The following is a 14,374-nucleotide window of genomic DNA, read 5'->3' as shown; positions in this document are numbered from 1 at the left end:
GTTACTGCGCTGACGTCGCCTGTACGCCAGGAGTAAAGTTAACCTCGCAATTTTTGGACGGATGGTGTACGTAACGTCATCATAACCTCTCGTCTCTCCGTCCAGTAATGAGGTTATCAGAGACGTCCGTCTTATAAAACTTCGGATTGCAATAACAATGTTGACGAAGCAGCAGTGATATGGGAGTTTATTAATGGTCGAAGCAAAATTCATAGCGCATGCGATGGTGGTGTTGATGGAACCGAATAATAGGAAAATTGTTTTTCAACCATGTAAAAGCATAATATGCTCGAGGGAATATGTACATTCAAACAACAAACATACTGATATTTGGTTGGCTGTTTCTGTATCTGTTTGTGTAAAATATAAATTCACAACGTAATCAGTCACTAAAAGTTAAGCTTTTAATTTACGACGTTCCACCATCAGGTGGCAAATCAGCTGTTTAGTTCAGGTGCATTGCTAGTGGGAAATCAAATATGTCGAAATATTCAGTGTGTGTTAAGTTTACCGTTTTCATTGTAGAATTATTTTGTCAAGTAAGAATAAATCTTATAAAGGTAGAGAAAGCTGTTGAGAAAGTGCCCATTGATGAGTCAGGGACTTTTTAACCAAATAGCAGGTGAACTTGTAGAGGGTCAGAGGGAGTCACAACTGGGAACATTTGGGGTGGGGGGACGGGGGGGGGGGACTTCTAGTTCCGGCATTTGCCTTCCAACCAAGAGAAACATCCCGAAAAGCCTTGGTCAGAATGGTGGGTTGGCAACTACATTTAATTTAGTTCTGGGATGATCGTCCCAGACAAAAAGTATGGAGCCCATTATATGTGAATGTGTATTTGTTGACCGTGTAAAGTCGATGACTTTCCCGATATGTAAAGCGCACTTTGCTTTGAGTGCTCCGAGAGCAGATATCTACGTAAACCCGCTCTTATAGCTTAATGACGAGCCCGTTAATTGCGAGACCGCTGGCTGAGTCCGATTCGGATCGAATCCGCCCGCCGAGTCCACGGCCAGCCCGTATGTGGCTTTGAGGCGGTTCTCATGCTCATTTTGGTCAGTTGTGTCCTGGTCTTCCATCTCCGCCTCAAAACTATACACTAACAGTTTAAATACCATAACACAAAAAATAAAGTTCACACGATTCATAGACATTCGTAATACAAAAAGAATATGCTATCAGAATTAAGGAACTAGCAAAGACAGTAGCGTTTATTGAATCGTTATTTATTTTCACTGCTTAATTATTTATTCTTAACCATTGTAATTGACAAAGGCTATACGGTAAATTCTCCACATTGTTACGGAGTCAAAGAATAGTTTAAGTGCGGTCCAAATAGTTTACAACATCGAACTGCTATCTGTTCGAGAAAACGCGCGCGCAGACACACACACACACACACACACACACACACTGAAGAACATTTTAGAAACAAAACGTAGAGTTATTTAGCTTATCCGCTTATTTGCTTTCTAAGTACCGAGTAACGTCAAAAAAAACTGCATTTTCGCTCCTCCAACAGAGCCAATTTTTTTAACTGTGAAAAAGATTTTTCCAGTAAATATTCAGTTTCTCTCCTTCAACAGAGCTGACTTTTTTAACAGTAGAGGAAGTACTTTCAGTGGCTTTTTAAAGACATATATTTTCTTATTTATGCCAGCGCAGGTTTTGTATTTGTCTAGGTGTTATACAAAGTGGTCAGAAACATTCCGTAAAGCTTGTAATGGCGTTGCAGGGAAATAAATGTTAAGAAAAAAATTCGATAGTCGCGCCATTTCGGCATTATTTAGCATTAAATTTATCCAACAGGTCACTGCACGAGCAAATTCAATCACTTGCAAATGCTAAAATGTGGTAACGCACAGACATACGTGGGACCGTGAGTTATTATTTGTTGAAATTGTCATTATCAGTTAAAATACGCCTTTTTAGGAAGTGATAAATTTCAGCTAGGTGAGCAAAAGCTACGTTCATTCTGTCTGAGGAAACCAAACGAAGAACAGTTTGGCGACACTGTCCGTGGCAGGCTGCTTGAATTTGCGCGCGCGAAGACCTGATTGGCTAACGTCCATCCTAAATAACACGGAAACGGTAAAACATATCGAACTTTTATCTTATTTCTGAGCACAGCCTCCTCTGCAATACCCTTACGAGATTTTCAGACTTTCTCTTATCATCCTGTATAACCTAAATCAGTTTTTGCTTACTCATATTTGTCTTCTTTTGTGGAAGAACATAATAGGAAAAGTGTCCAAGTCCTCAAGCAACGTTCGCAATGTGTCACTAAAACAAACCAGACAATAAAATATAGAGTCGGAAGATGCAAAATCACAAACATCCGTATTTCAACATTTTTGATCCAACCAACGACAAAACTCTCTTTCGGAGAATGCTTGACGGTGACGTTCTGTTCCGTTCCGTCCCGCTTCTTCCCAGTGACAGTCTGCCTCAGTTCCGCCATTTGAAATGAACTGTTTAATGTTTTAGTCTTCCGTGGTGTTGCATGGCATCTTGCGTGAATCGACCTTAACACAAGGCCCGATGACTCATTACTTTCACAACATCAAGACCAGAATTTCTTACACTTCTAAAATCAGTTACTAAAGATAAATGTCTATATGGTCCAGTTAAAGAGGATTATTTTGAGACGGCGTAATAATTTTTATCTGCTACATACGAAAAAGCACGCAATTGTGCAAACATTGCTGCGTGGCTTGTTAACAAGATCACAAAGAGGGAAAAAACGGTGCAATCCGAATACCGAAGAATTCTGAACACACAACAGAAGTTCTCTTCAAAGGAAGCCGGCGCGTGTCGCGGCTTAGAACAACGCTACCTTTGCAGGAGAGTCGAAGCTGCTTAACGCTCCGAGGAAGCCGTAAATTAACGCGTTATTTCTGTCCCGGATCTTTATACATAGCTGCAAAACAGAAGATATATGTGGCCGGGGCGTCGTGTACCTGCTACCCGTTTGAGTATCGCCGAATAAAAGGCGCCACATTTGTAATAACTCTAATGAATGGCCTTGCGCGCCGCTCTTAGAATTTATTGTCCTGTGTTTGGTGTCGGCATGTTACCTCGTACGTATGCAACCCGTTCTGCAGCCGCGTTGAGGACGAGTATACTTATCAGGTGCGCACATTGAAGACGGCAGATATGTTCGAGGATGTCATTCAGTTTAACAAATAATTTTAACCGTAAAAGTTCAGCCCAAGTTACGTTTAACGGTTACTGGTTCGTTATAGACATGCCTGTATCCTCCGTTAGAGTTTTGCTATTGTTTCGCAGCAGAACTGAGGCAGCAGAAGATCCGTGTTTCCATGGTGCAATACCAATGATCTCGCTAAAAATTAAGAAAAGTGAGTTAGCCACATGGAAATGAATGAAAGAACTTCATCGGTGAGAAACTGTTTCTGACGTACCTCACGATACGTTGATCACGGCACGATACAAGGTGTGGCTATAAAATAAGGGGACTACTGCTGTAAAACATGTTGTTTCAAGAACATACACATTTAGTTATTGTCCCCCTCAGTCCCTACAACACTCCATGAGAAATTTGCATTGATGGAAACAGCGCTGGAAGTCTTCCTCTGCGAGCAAATCTTGTTTCTTCTAACGCAGATTTGACCTTGGGGATGGATAAGTCACATAGTGCTAGGCCAGAAGAATAAGGTGGTTGGTTTAACACTGGGATGCTGTACTTCGCTATAAACCTCTTAACAGACAATGCGGTACGAACCGGTGTGTTGTCTTGACTCAGAACCCATGACTTGTTCTTCCACAATTCGGGTCGTCTTTTTCTTATTTTCTCACAGATTTGAGCAATAACGTCAAGGTAGTAAAGTTCGTAAACAGTTTGACCTTCAACAAACCAGTGAAGATACACAATTCCATGAATATCGAAAAAAACAATCAACAGCTCTTCGAATCTTGATTTGCTCATTCGAGCTTTTTTCTTGGTGTCGGTGAAGTTGAGCTCTTACAGTGCATGGATAGACGCTTGGTTTCGGGATCATAAATGAAAAACCAAGATTCGTCATATGTTATCATTATTTCCAAGAAATTAGCACCATTTTCTTATTTTTCTCACAGATTTGAGCAATAACGTCAAGGTAGTAAAGTTCGTAAACAGTTTGACCTTCAACAAACCAGTGAAGATACACAATTCCATGTATATCGAAAAAAACAATCAACAGCTCTTTGAATCTTGATTTGCTCATTCGAGCTTTTTTCTTGGTGTCGGTGAAGTTGAGCTCTTACAGTGCGTGGATAGACGCTTGGTTTCGGGATCATAAATGAAAAACCAAGATTCGTCATATGTTATCACTATTTCCAAGAAATTAGCACCATTTCCATTGGTGTTCAAAGTGTCAGTACAAACATTTTCACGAGCTTCTTTTTGTTTGCTCGTGAAAATGTTCGGCACCACTATCGCACACACTTTTCTCATGTTAAACTGGTTACGTAAAATTTGCCGTAAGCATTCTTTGCCAATACCTACATTTTCAGCAATCGATCGAATACTCAGTAGGGGGAGATCGAATCAGATTACCTACTTTTTCGATATTTTATCGTTTTTGATGTTAAAGGGCGTCCCGGGCTTGAGCCATTTTCATCGTCTTCTCGGCCTTCTTGGAAATGCTTGAACCACTCAAAAACAAGCATATGTGAGCAGTCTTCTCCATACACTTCTTTTAGTAAAAGATAAATTTCAGTGGCAGTTTTTTCAAGCTTCATATGAAACTTCACGACAATTCGTTACTCTATTATTACAGTTATCATTTTTCCAGCAAAACCAAGAAACAGCTGTCACACAAACGAAGGCTACGGGCACACTAATTTGTCTACAGACACCAGAGATGCCATATTCGGCTGAGAAGGCTTCGCGCTTCACAGCTACTGGTCGTCCACCTTTGGCACATGCGTACTGACCCTCTGACAGAATCAGTTCCGTTATTTTATAGCCACATTTCGTACAGTGTGTTAAAAATGGTTTGAATGTATTGAGAGATGATAGTATTCATCGAAACAAGAGGTTGAATAAAAATGGATCTGGAATGACAAAGGCTGAAAGAATTTTGACTGCGAATATGAGCACAGTTGTTGTGTTGGCGCTACGTCAGCAGGGTCAACAAATGTACTTCGATGTCTTTCTCTGTCAGGGTACTCTAGGTACATGTTAGTTAATGTGTATGAGATAGTCTGCAGTCACGTGCTTGGTTATATTTAGACTGTACTGTAATTTCATTTATGTAAGGGCGTGTTATTGTAGAACAAATTATTCGCAACTATGTATCTGTACCGTTGTGTCTTACCCACCTAAACAAATGACTTCACTTTTGTGTTTACTGTTATTCTGCTGTTTTTACTTACGAAAGGGTAAATACATTTTCTTTTATATTTTCCAACAGTTATTAGCAATGGAGGCCAACTAACTAAGTGATGTAGCGGATATGACTATCTACTGTGGTTCAGGAAACGGAAGTGAACTGCGAGGCGACGTCTACTGTCCTAAAAAATATCTACGTGACATAGTACTACCTGATAAGTTGTTTAGCTTTCTCCAGTACCTTATGAACTGGTGTTCCCTAGCATCCAAAAAGTAGTGGCCTCACTCATTCCAAAGGTCTGAAATAGAGGAACGTACGCTGCATTTACTGAACGAATGTACAGGACCCAGTACTCGAGCAGAAAGACATGAATGAATCTCATGTCTGAGGCGCACTTCAGAAGCAGTCTGCTTGAAAGAATGTACTATTCCTTACGCTGAAGGCAGACGGATGTATTGCCATGGATTAACGTCAGGTTGAGCTATTCTTAAGAACAAGTGTTCAGATCTCAGAAAGCAACGTTTCCGGACCCAAATTTTCATTGGACTCGTTTTCCTTATTTCTTTAAAAACGCTGCCTGACATAAAAAGTAAAGCACCAAGCAGAGGAGGAGGAAAGGAAATGAAAATTCACGGGCTGAGAGGGTATGCGATGTTATTGCAGCGATTACAGGATCGAATCAAACTGACAAAGAACTTGGCAGTACGAACCCTCTTATCAGTGTGACATTGCACTACATTTGGCCGGACGCGCGTTCTGATTCTATTGGGAAGAGTGTCACATAGCCGTAGGATACTTTCCTGAGGCGAGTTGGCCTACAACTAACTGGCTCTTGGTTTCGTGGATACTGGGGCGAAATTGATAATGTTCTTAAAACGGCGCATACTGTTTTCCTCCTGATTATGTCAGAATTGTAATGAAACTAGACACTATTTACATTAAGTTAGATTGCGCAGACACTTTTTACTCACATTTCGTATTATTGTTATTATTAATGTTATCATTATCATTGTTATTATTATTATTATTATCGTCTTTATTGACCCACGAACTGTTAATAATTTATTCCCAACGTACACTGCTGGCCATTAAAATTGCTTCACCAACAAGAAATGCAGATGATAAACGGGTATTCATTGGACAAATATATTATACTAGAACTGACATGTGATTACATTTTCACACAATTTGGGTGCATAGATCAAGAGAAATCAGTACCCAGAGCAACCATCTCTGGCCGTAGTAACGGCCTTGATACGCCTGGGCATTGAACCAAACAGAGCTTGGATGACGTGTACAGGTACAGCTGCCCATGCAGCTTCAACACGATACCACAGTTCATCAAGAGCAGTGACTGGCGTATCGTGACGAGCCAGTTGCTCGGTCACCATTGACCACACGTTTTCAATTGGTGAGAGATCTGGAAAATGTGCTGAACAGGGCGGCAGTCGAACATTTTCTGTATCCAGAAAGGCCCGTACAGAACCTGCAACATGCGGTCGTGCATTATCCTGCTGAAATGTAGGGTTTTGCAGGGATCGAATCAAGGGTAGAGTCACGAGTCGTAACACATCTGAAATGTAACGTCCACTGTTCAAAGTGCCATTAATGCGAACAAGAGGTGACCGAGACGTGTAACTAATGGCACCCCATACCATCACGCCGGGTGATACGCCAGTATAGCGATGACGAATACACGCTTCCAATGTGCGTTCACCGCGATGTCGCCAAACACGGATGCGACCATCATGATGCTGTAAACAGAATCTTGATTCATCCTAAAAAATAACGTTTTGCCATTCGTGCACCCAGGTTCGCCGTTGAGTACACCATCGCAGGCGCTCCTGTCTGTGATGCAGCGTCAAGGGTAACCGCAGCCATGGTCTCCGAGCTGATTGTCCATGCTGCTGCAAACGTCGTCGAATTGTTCGTGCAGATGTTTGTTGTCTTGCAAACGTTCCCATCTGTTGACTCAGGCATCGAGACGTAGCTGCAAGATCCGTTACACCCATGCGGATAAGATGCCTGTCATCTGGACTGCTAGTGATACGAGTAAGTGGGGATCCAGCACGGCGTTCCGTATTACCCTCCTGAACCCACTGATTCCATATTCTGCTAACAGTCATTGGATCTCGACGAGCGCGAGCAGCAATGTCGCGATACAATGAACCGCAATCGCGATAGGCTACAATCCTACCTTTATCAAAGTCGTAAACGTGATGATACGCATTTCTCCTCCTTACACGAGGCATCACAAGAACTTTTCACCAGGCAACGCCGGTCAACTGCTGTTTGTGTATGAGAAATCGGTTGGAAACTTTCCTCATGTCAGCACGATGCAGGTATCGCCACCGGCGCCAACCTTGTGTGAATGCTCTGAAAAGCTAATCATTTGCATATCACAGCATCTTCTTCCTGTCGGTTAAATTTCGCGTCTGTAGCACGTCATCTTCGTGGTGTAGCAATTTTAGTGGCCCGTAGTGTATATTGTGATATTTTCTTGAACTTTTAAATTTGTATTAAATCGAAAAACTAACATTTTCTGCGAAGATGGAATAATTTTGAGATTAGTATGTTAAGAATTATACTCACTCGTAACCCGTACTGTATTATTCCAAAATTGTCTCTCGTTTGTACATTTTACGCGAAGTTTAAAATACACTGAAGTGTCAGAGATATCTAAACAGGCAGAATACGGCGCTGCCGTCGGCGACGCCTATATAACACAGGTGTCTGCCGCAGTTGTTAGATTGGCTACAGCTGCTACAATGGCAGGTTATCAAGATTTAAGTGAGTTTGAACGTGGTGTTGTAGTCTGTGTACGAGCGATGGGATTCTGCATTTCCGAGGCAGCGATGAAGTGAGGATTTTCCCGTGCGACCATTTCACGAGTGTACCGTGAATATTAGGAAGCCGGTAAAACATCGAATCTCTGACATCGCTGCGGCCAGAAAAAGATCCTTCATGAACGGGACCAAAGACGACTGAAGAGAATCGTTCAGCGTGACGGAAGTGCAACCCTTCCGCAAACTGCTGCAGATTTCAATGCTGCGCCATTAACAAAAGTCAGCGTCCGAACCATTCAACTAAACGTCATCTATACGGGTTTTCGGAGCCGAAGGCCCCCTCATCCACACCTGGTGACTGCACGACACAAAGCTTTACGCCTCGCATGGGCCTGTCAACACCGACACTGGACTGTTGATGACTGGAAACATGTTGCGACAAGTCTCGTTTCGAATTGTATCGAGCGGATGGACGTGGACGGGTATGGAGACAACCTCATGAATCCATGAACCCTGCATGTTATCAAGGGACTGTTCAAGCTAGTGAAGGCTCTGTAAGGGGGTGGGGCGTGTGCAGTTTGAGTGATATTGTGCCTCTGATAGTCTAAACGGCTCTGAGCACTATGGTACTAAACATCTGTGGTCATCAGTCCCCTAGAACTTAGAACTACTTAAACCTAACTAACCTAATGACATCACACACATCCATGCCCGAGGCAGGATTCGAACCTGCGACCGTAGCCGTCGCGCGGTTCCGGACTGAGCGCCTAGAACCGCTAGACCACCACGGCCGGCGATAGTCTAAATAAGACTCTGACAGTTAACACGTACGTAAGCATCCTGTCTGATCACCTGCATCCATTCATGTCCAGTGTACATTCCGACGGACTTGGGCAGTTCCAGCCGGACAGTGCGACACCCCACACGCACAGAATTGCTACAGAGTGGCTCCAGGAATACTCCCCAGACATGAGCATATCTGCGATGCCTTGCAACGTGCTGTTCAGAAGAGAACTCCACCTCTCTTACTGTTACGGGTGTATGGACAGTCCTGCAGGATTCATGGCGTCAGTTCCCTCCAGCACTACTTCGAACATTAGTCGGGTCCATGCCACGTCGTGTCGCGGCATTTCTGCGTGCTCGCGGGAGCCTTACAAAATATTAGGCAGGCGTACCAGTTTCTTTGACTCTTCAGTGTAGAATAATTCTGAATAATTGTTAAGAACAACCCTGTGGCTATCAGTTTCATTGGTAACAGATGTACTTACAAATTGTCACTGTAAGGAATACAAAGTTAGTAAAAAACAAATAATTTCATAAATTACTCGCAAGAATATAGGCACTGGCACGCATGAGTCAGAACTGTAATTAATGTAGTTCATATTCAAATTATTTGAGTAGAAACTGGACAGGTACGAGTAGGACTCGAGCGTTAAGGGTTCCGTAACATAATTATATATAAGTAGACAGTTCATCCAGCCTGGAAATCGAGAAATTCGACGATTTTTGGCTTTTCTCGACATCGATACTGACAAGACATCGGCCTCAGGGATTCCAATACTTTTGAGAATGTTCCAATTTAAAGTTGGAAGTCGGATAACAAATGACAAATAAATATTTTTTCCTGAGCTTTAATTAAAAATCAGCAACTTTCTGTTAAAAATAAATGTCCTGTGACTAGGGCCTCCCGCCGGGTAGACCGTTCGCCGGGTGCAAGTCTTTTGATTTGACGCCACTTCTGCGACTTGCGCGTCGATGGGGATGAAATGATTAGGACAACACAACATCCAGTCCCTGAGCGGAGAAAATCTCCTACCCAGACGGGAATCGAACACGAGGTTTTAATGAGTGAGTTTGCATCAACATATGTGACGGAAATGCCGTATCTTTTGATTGCATTGACTTAGAAAATTCACATTCTTATATCGCAAAGACACCTTCGACTTTAGTGACATAAATTTCAGCTTGATACGTTTACTCCTTCGTGACAAAAATGGTTCTGAACAGTCGGACAGACAGAAAAACGGACAACAATGTGATCACATAAGGGTTCCGTTTTTGCAAACTGAGGTACGGAAAGCTAAATATGTATCAATGGTTTCTTAAAAACAAGGACATGAAAGAGTAAATTTCATAGTAACAAATGTATGTGAGTAACTGTAATTTTTAGCGTAGTTTAGTTCCAGACTTTGTACAAGGAAGACGTTTATTCGTGTATGTCGTATATAGGATGAAATTTAGTGCAATAAATAATTTTAGCAATGGTAGAGTCTTGTGGAAACTATTTCGTGAAGAAGAAAATTTAAGTGTAACTTAATGAGAAAACTTGAAGCGTTTTGTGACAACAAACTATCTCTTAAAATCCAGTGACCCTTGCATCAAGAAGTTATTCCCTAGACAGCTGATGATGATAATGTACGCAGTCCAATCTACCACTGTCACGAATGATGATGATGACAACACAAACACTCAGTCCCCGGGCAGAGAAAGTACCACACCCGGCCGGGAATCGAACTTGTGACCCCGTGATCCAGTCAGCAACGCTAGTCACTAGACCACGAGCTGCGGACCTAAACAACTGAAGCAACAAAGACATCGACTGAAGAAGTAGTTTTTACTTGTATTGATCCAAATATCTTTTAAATGTTCTAACTGACGTCGTATTCAAGATATATTTCACCTGTATACGTTCACAGTAAGACTGCGAGACAACACAAATTGGTTTACTGATCAGCAACAAATAAAGTGGGTGAGGGAGGATAGACAATGCAGAATCCAATGATGGCAGCATTCCTGTATCGCGCATTCTTCCCAGCGGCGGAGAGTGCGTGAAGATGAAACGGAAGCACAGATTAGTAAGAACAGAATGACAGTAGAAAAGCAATAGACGTGTAACAGCTTGCAGGTGGTACTCACTGGTGCGGCAGGGCGCGTACTCGGTGATGCGCCGGAACTCGTCCCTGGCCACGTAGCACGTGCCCACAGGGTCCTCGAAGGGCTCTGGCGCCGTCGGCGGGAAGAACACGTACCGCGGCGCGCACGCCTGCAACACCACGAGGCATACTGTGACAGTTTACAACACAGGTTGATACGTCAGCCGCTAGCACACTTAGTCGGAAGATCGATCAATTCTACGTCAACATATGCAGGCTGTTTCAATGTCTTTTCATAAAACTTCTAGGGGCGACAGATCACAACATGGGGAACAACTTCTGTTACAGACAAAATGTTCGCTGACGCTTCCCAGCAACTTTAGGCGTCGTTTTATTGAATTCACCGGCCCTGGGTTGACAAGACTTCCCCGAATTTGCAGAGTCTACTAACCAGGTGTGCTGCATCTGCATACAAGCTACCCCATTAAACTGATAGGGTGATTTTTTAACAAGAAAACCTTAAGAAAGATTGCCTGTCAGTGGAGAAAGATATTTTAGAAGCTCGCCCTACCTCCTTTCACGCGGAGCAGATGGTTGGATGATAGGCAACTAACATTGCATACGTTCACTGCACAATGCCTACGGTCTGCTGCCTTTCAGCTGCATAACCAATATATCGCACCTACATGTTTGATGCACTTTGAAACACCTCGTGTATTCCACAAGCCTGTACGAGGTGCGTTCAAGTTCTAAGGCCTCCGATTTTATTTCTAATTAACTACTCATCCGAAATAGATGAAACTGGCATTACTTCTCGACGTTATCGCCCTGCAGACGTACACATGTTTCACAACGCTGACGCCATGATTCCATGGCAGCGGCGAAGGCTTCTTTAGGAGTCTGTTTTGACCACTGGAAAATCGCTGAGGCAATAGCAGCACGGCTTGAAGAAACTGTTGCGTAACGTTAGCTCGATGTGCGGGTGCGTTGTCTTGGTGAAACAGCACACGCGCAGCACTTCCCGGACGTTTTTGTTGCAGTGCAAGAAGGAATTTGCCCTTCAAAACATTTTCGTAGGATGCACTTGTTACCGTAGTGCCCTTTGGAACGCAATGGGTAAGGATTACGCCCTCGCTGTCCCAGAACATGGACACCATCATTTTTTAAGCACTGGCGGTTACCCGAAATTTTTTTGGTGGCGGTGAATCTGTGTGCTTCCATTGAGCTGACTGGCGCTTTGTTTCTGGATTGAAAAATGGCATCCACATCTCATCCATTGTCACAACCGACGAAAAGAAAGTCCCATTCGTGCTGTCGTTGCGCGTCAACATTGCTTGGCAACATGCCACACGGGCAGCCATGTGGTCGTCCGTCAGCATTCGTGGCCCCCACCTGGATGACACTTTTCGCATTTTCAGGTCGTCATGCAGGATTGTGTGCACAGAACCCACAGAAATGCCAACTCTGGAGCCGATCTCTTCAACAGTCATTCAGCGATCCCCCAAAACAATTCTCTCCACTTTCTCGATCATGTCGTCAGACCAGCTTGCGCGAGCCTGAGGTTGTTTCGGTTTGTTGTCACATGATGTTCTGCCTTCATTGAACTGTCGCACCTAAGAACGCACTTTCGACGCATCCATAACTCCATCACCACATGTCTCCTTCAACGGTCGATGAATTTCAATTGGTTTCACACCACGCAAATTCAGAAAACGAATGATTGCACGCTGTTCAAGTAAGGAAAACGTCGCCATTTTAAGTATTTAAAACAGTTCTCATTCTCGCCGCTGGCGGTAAAATTCCATCTGCCGTACGGTGCTGCCATCTCTGGGACGTATTGACAATGAACACGGCCTCATTTTAAAACAATGCGCATGTTTCTATCTCTTTCCAGTCCAGAGAAAAAAAATCGGAGGCCTTAGAACTTGAATGCACCTAGTACAGTGCGTGGTGGAGAGTACATTGTAGCAACACTGTCGATTTTCTTTTCATGTTCCATTCTCGTATTAAACGAGGCAAATATGACCGTCTATATGCCTCTGTACGTGCCCTAATCGTCTTATCCACTTGATCTAAACGCGAAATGTATGATAGTGGCAGGATAATAGGCACACAGTTCTCCTCGAATACAGCTTTTCTAAATTTAACCAACAAGGTTTCTTGAGGACTAAGTCTTCTTTCTTCGAACGATATTTACGTTCCGTGATCAACACTGTTAGAGTTTCGTATGGGCTATGCACCCTTATTACGATCCTATCACCGCTTCTCGTATCCCTATTACATGACTTCGTTCAAACTCAATGAGGTGCTGATAATGGCGTCCTTGTCACGTTGAAGGCATTCTTGAGTAACGTCAGCTCACACGTCCAATCTAAACGACACTAACTCTCACTACTATTTTCAGTTGTAGAAATATGCCAATCAACTTTAGTTTATGTCGCGCAACTCCTCCTTGTGTTGCGATTTTTTTTCTATCTTAGTATCTCTGCTACATTTAGCACCAAAATCAGCTGTACATATGTTTTGCAGAGTTTTAATTTAAGGTGTTTGCTGACGGGTAGTTTTAGTGAAATGGGATGGTGTAATACACGTGAGATTTGTTTTCCATTTCACTAATTATTCTATAAAACTTTTTGAATGGCTATAGCTCAAACATATCCCTCAGTCGGCAGAAATTGGAAGCCTCCCGTCAAAGAGCATATTTGATTGCACACTCACTAGCCGACCTTTGAGGTCCTACAGTGTCTTAGCGAAGCAACAGCAACAACACAATTGTCGAACATTGCGGGAACTATGTACGCGACAGCTTTGTTAACCAAACGCTCTGTTGCCACGTAGTCCGTATTAGCGATAAACGAGTGTTCGGTTGTAGTCGTTTCTTTATGTTGGTGCATGGACGAAACAATATTATAAAAAAGAACATTGTGACAACATGAGGAGGAGGAGGAGGAGGAGGAGGAGGAGGAGGAAGAGATTAGTGTTTAACGTCCCGTCGACAATCATGTGATTAGAGACGGAGCACAATCTCGGATTAGGGAAGGGTGAAGAAGGAAAGCGGCCGTGCGCCTTCGGAGGGACCATCCCGGCATTTGCCTGAAGCGATTTAGGAAAGGACGGCAAACCTAAATCAGGATGGCCGACCGCGGGTTTCAACAGTCGTCCTCCCGAATGAGAGGCCGTTGTGCTAACCACTGCGCCACCCCGCGTTTACAGTCGCGGGCCAAGTATAAATGCTGCTTCTCATAGGCAGAATGTAGGAACACGACTGTCAGAAGAAATCAAAGTACCTTTCCGTCTATGTTTCTGTTTGCTTTCTTCCATTTAGTTTTTTCGGCGGCTTCGCGGGGGCCTGCCTTGCCACCCCTCCGTATTATCCTTTGTG

General features: G+C 43.3%; 1 protein-coding gene across 2 annotated transcripts in view; it reads right to left on the bottom strand.

The window, feature by feature from the left end:
- LOC126175636 (integrin alpha-PS2-like) overlaps positions 1-14,374 on the bottom strand; it is an 836,969-nt gene that overhangs the window by 244,735 nt on the left and 577,860 nt on the right. For both annotated transcript variants that reach the window (XM_049922524.1, XM_049922526.1), the window contains exon 4: positions 11,036-11,162. In XM_049922524.1, coding sequence (XP_049778481.1) covers positions 11,036-11,162 — 127 coding nt within the window. The remainder of the gene's footprint in view (positions 1-11,035; positions 11,163-14,374) is intronic.

The sequence above is a fragment of the Schistocerca cancellata genome, chromosome 3 (assembly GCF_023864275.1).
Source record: "Schistocerca cancellata isolate TAMUIC-IGC-003103 chromosome 3, iqSchCanc2.1, whole genome shotgun sequence".
NCBI classification, from domain to species: Eukaryota; Metazoa; Arthropoda; class Insecta; order Orthoptera; family Acrididae; genus Schistocerca; species Schistocerca cancellata.
The sequence above is the reverse complement of the archived record's forward strand: the minus strand, read 5'-3'. Positions and strand labels throughout refer to the sequence as shown.